Source organism: Lolium perenne, chromosome 7 (genome assembly GCF_019359855.2).
Source record: "Lolium perenne isolate Kyuss_39 chromosome 7, Kyuss_2.0, whole genome shotgun sequence".
Taxonomy (NCBI): Eukaryota; Viridiplantae; Streptophyta; class Magnoliopsida; order Poales; family Poaceae; genus Lolium; species Lolium perenne.
In genome coordinates, this window is record NC_067250.2 from 301,544,712 (window position 1) to 301,547,693 (window position 2,982).

At 46.8% G+C, this 2,982-nt stretch overlaps 1 protein-coding gene across 1 annotated transcript; it reads right to left on the minus strand.

The window, feature by feature from the left end:
• Positions 1 to 2,145: 2,145 nt before the first annotated feature.
• On the minus strand, positions 2,146 to 2,656 carry LOC139834001 (coniferyl alcohol acyltransferase-like). The gene is made up of 2 exons (XM_071824379.1): positions 2,304 to 2,656; positions 2,146 to 2,260 (listed from the first exon to the last, which is right to left on the minus strand). The coding sequence occupies exons 1-2, from the start codon at positions 2,654 to 2,656 to the stop codon at positions 2,146 to 2,148; spliced, it is 468 nt and encodes a 155-aa protein (XP_071680480.1).
• Positions 2,657 to 2,982: the final 326 nt, after the last annotated feature.

The following is a 2,982-nucleotide window of genomic DNA, read 5'->3' on the forward strand; positions in this document are numbered from 1 at the left end:
GGGCTGGTAGGGTGCACTTGCAACGCACTTTTCAGTCCTATAAGCCCACACGTTTCTGCCCGGTTTCCTTGGACCAAAATAGCCAGGCCTGCAAATTCATTTTAACTCATAGGAGCATATGAATTTATTGTGTGAAAATATATTTTGAAGTGTTAAAAAATATTGAAATAAAATTTTACATGTACATCTACATATTTTATGTTCATACATAATTTTTATAATTATTTATTTTTCCATGTCTCCTTAAAAAAGATAATTTTTGATGCTACAGCACGATTATGTACATGATAGTTTTTGTCTTTTTTGTACATACAACGTAGAATGTTGTTTTCACGGAAAAATGTCACAATGTACGCCATAAATTTTATGTACGAATTACTTGACTTTTTGTAAAAAAAAATTATTATTTTGCATAATGGATGAAAATGCTCCTATGAGCCAAAACGCCTCATCCGGCCGAGAGGGCCAAAGTTTTCCTAAAAAAACCGAGCAGATGCTCCCGCAACCGAACTCGCATCGACCTTTGTAACTCGATCGACCTTTACAAAGGCAAAATCTATTCGCCGCCAATTAGCGTGCTTTAAGCAAGCAAGGTAATGGGATGAGCTGGGCCGCGGCCCATTTATTCTAACTATTTTGGTTCTTCCGCTTTTACGAGCTCTTGGTCGGTTTTTTGTGTTTTTCTTCTGGTTCATGGTTCTTCCTAATTTTCTATAGTTTTTCTTTTTCTATTTTTCTCTTTTTCTGAAATTTTTAGCATTTTTTAAACATGAGCAATAAAAATTTGAACAAATTTTATTTCTAAGCAAAAAAAGGAACAAAATAATTTTGAGCAAAAAAAATTTTGAATTTTTTTTATTCATGAACAAAATTATTTTTGAAAAAAATGTACATTTTTAAAAAATAATTTTAGTTTGAACCTTTTTCAAATGTGATTAGTTTTTTTTGCTAAAAAAACCTGAAGTTTTTGGGAATAAAAAATCAAAATAAAAAAGAGAAAAAGAGAAATTTGGGAAAAGTTTACCTAGGCCGGCCCACCAGAGAGCGAACGTGGCTGAGTGTGCATGCGGCGGTTTATCCCTCGCACAGTGAAGCCTCCTATAGGCGCCCCCTTTACAAACCGTAGTGTCAGCGAATTGAGAGGCCGCGGCGGCGCTGCGCGGGTGACGATGAACGCTGGCTCACACCCCTTGGGTCGAGTCGTCTACCTACCGACCAAGATTGCCGACCAGCACTCCGCCGCGAACACGACGGCCAGCGGGAATAACAACGTCGGTTACATCCCGACGATGAGCTTCAGCGTTCTTGGCTACGAGTGGTAGAGTGACTACCACCCCAATGACTACCAGTCCGCCTCGTTGATCCCAGCTGGAAACCGGACGACCCTCTCCCGGTGGTCACCCAAAGCTCCACGTTCCGGCAGGGTGTCCCAACGATGGTCCCTCTCGCTCCGAGGGCCGTGTTCGAGACAAAATGGAGTACTACTTGTTAGTGTACGTGTTGGGTGTACCATCTACGGAGACGGATTGATCCACCTGGCCTCGTTACCGTCCTCTCTGTTGACGTGTATAAGTAGATTGCCTAGCCCTTTTCATTAGTTCGAAATTTTGGTTCAAGTGGCTAGTGCGTGTAGCTTAACACTCGAGTTCAAATCCTGCCTTTCCCAATTTATTGTAAATTCCAAAAATTATCTCCTCTCCCCGCAGCCTCCTGCCGTGTGGTCCCGGCCTTCTGCTGCCTCTTTGCCTCTCTACACGTGTTGACTTGTCTTCTAGTCTCCCCGTCACATGTGAGAGAGGGTGTTGATATGTACAAGTAGATTGCCTAGCCCTTTCCATCAGTTCGGACTTTTGGTTACCTTTCTCGTCACCTGCTCAGTGCTCACCTGATTAAAATTTGTTAATCCAGAACCATTCCTTCACTGTAAATCCAATAATACGATTTTATAAGGCATACATCACATATTTTATTACCAAATAATGATCAAAGTAGTACATAGTAGCTTGGGTATAGAGAATGGACAAATGGAGGCCGAGCTACGTGTAGCTCTATATTTTGAAAAAATTAAAAATCATACTTTTAAGTTTCAAAAAATTCTAAAAATCATACTTTTAAGCAGTAGTTGGTGTAGATGGAAGAAGGGTTTCAAAGACGAGATTTGGACTTGTGGTGCCTTGAAAGGCCGAGATACTCCGCCGTGAGAGGCTTGAAGATGCCGCCAGAGTCGAGCGCCGCCGCGAGCCGCGGCCATATGTATGCGCTGAGAAGCCAGGAGGCGGCAGCAGAGCCTCCCATATTCGCACATGGGCAGGGCGAGCGTCGCCTCGCCGAAGCCGAAGTCGGTGTCGAACGGGAACGAGGCGAACACCGTCTGATTCACCGTGGGGCTGCCGAGCCCAAGGATGCCCTTCTCCATGACGTGCTCCGGTTTGTGCTCCTCCACCCAGTCCACAAGCTCCTGGAGATACGTGTCGTAGTCTATGGCCGTGATCGTGTCGCGTACCCTCGCCGCCACCTCCGCCAGCGGCTCCCGCATGATGTCGTCCACCGCGGCATCGGCGAGGGCGTATGCCGTGATGTTGCCGAAGTAGTTGCGCAGCGCGGGGACGAGCGCGGGCGCCTTGACCCGCCGCCGAGCGTCCACCATCCACCCCATGCAGCAGCGCCCTTCCGGCACGTGGGACGATGCGGCCACGACGGCGGCCAGGGCCTTCCATCTAGCTACTGCTATGGACCCATAGTCCAAGGATGAACTACTCACGCATCAGTCCGGAGGCGGGCATGGTGATGTAGAGCCCTCCGGTGATGATTCCCCTCTCCGGCAGGGTGTCGTAGGCGATCTCCTGAATCCCCTGAGATGGGATTGGCGGCGTCACAGTAACTTTTCTCGTATTGTGGCTCTCGGTAATAGGGTTTTCGCGACGGAGAGAATATATAGGCGAAGGGGAAGAGTCGGGGGACGCTCGAGGGGCCCACCCCATA

Coding starts and splice junctions, on each gene's coding strand:
- LOC139834001 (XM_071824379.1), bottom strand. CDS start 2,656: ATGGGGTGGATGGTGGACGCTCGGCGGCGGGTCAAGGCGCCCGCGCTC. Junction 2,261..2,303: donor GCGACGCTCGCCCTGCCCAT/GTGCGAATATGG, acceptor CTGGCTTCTCAG/CGCATACATATGGCCGCGGC.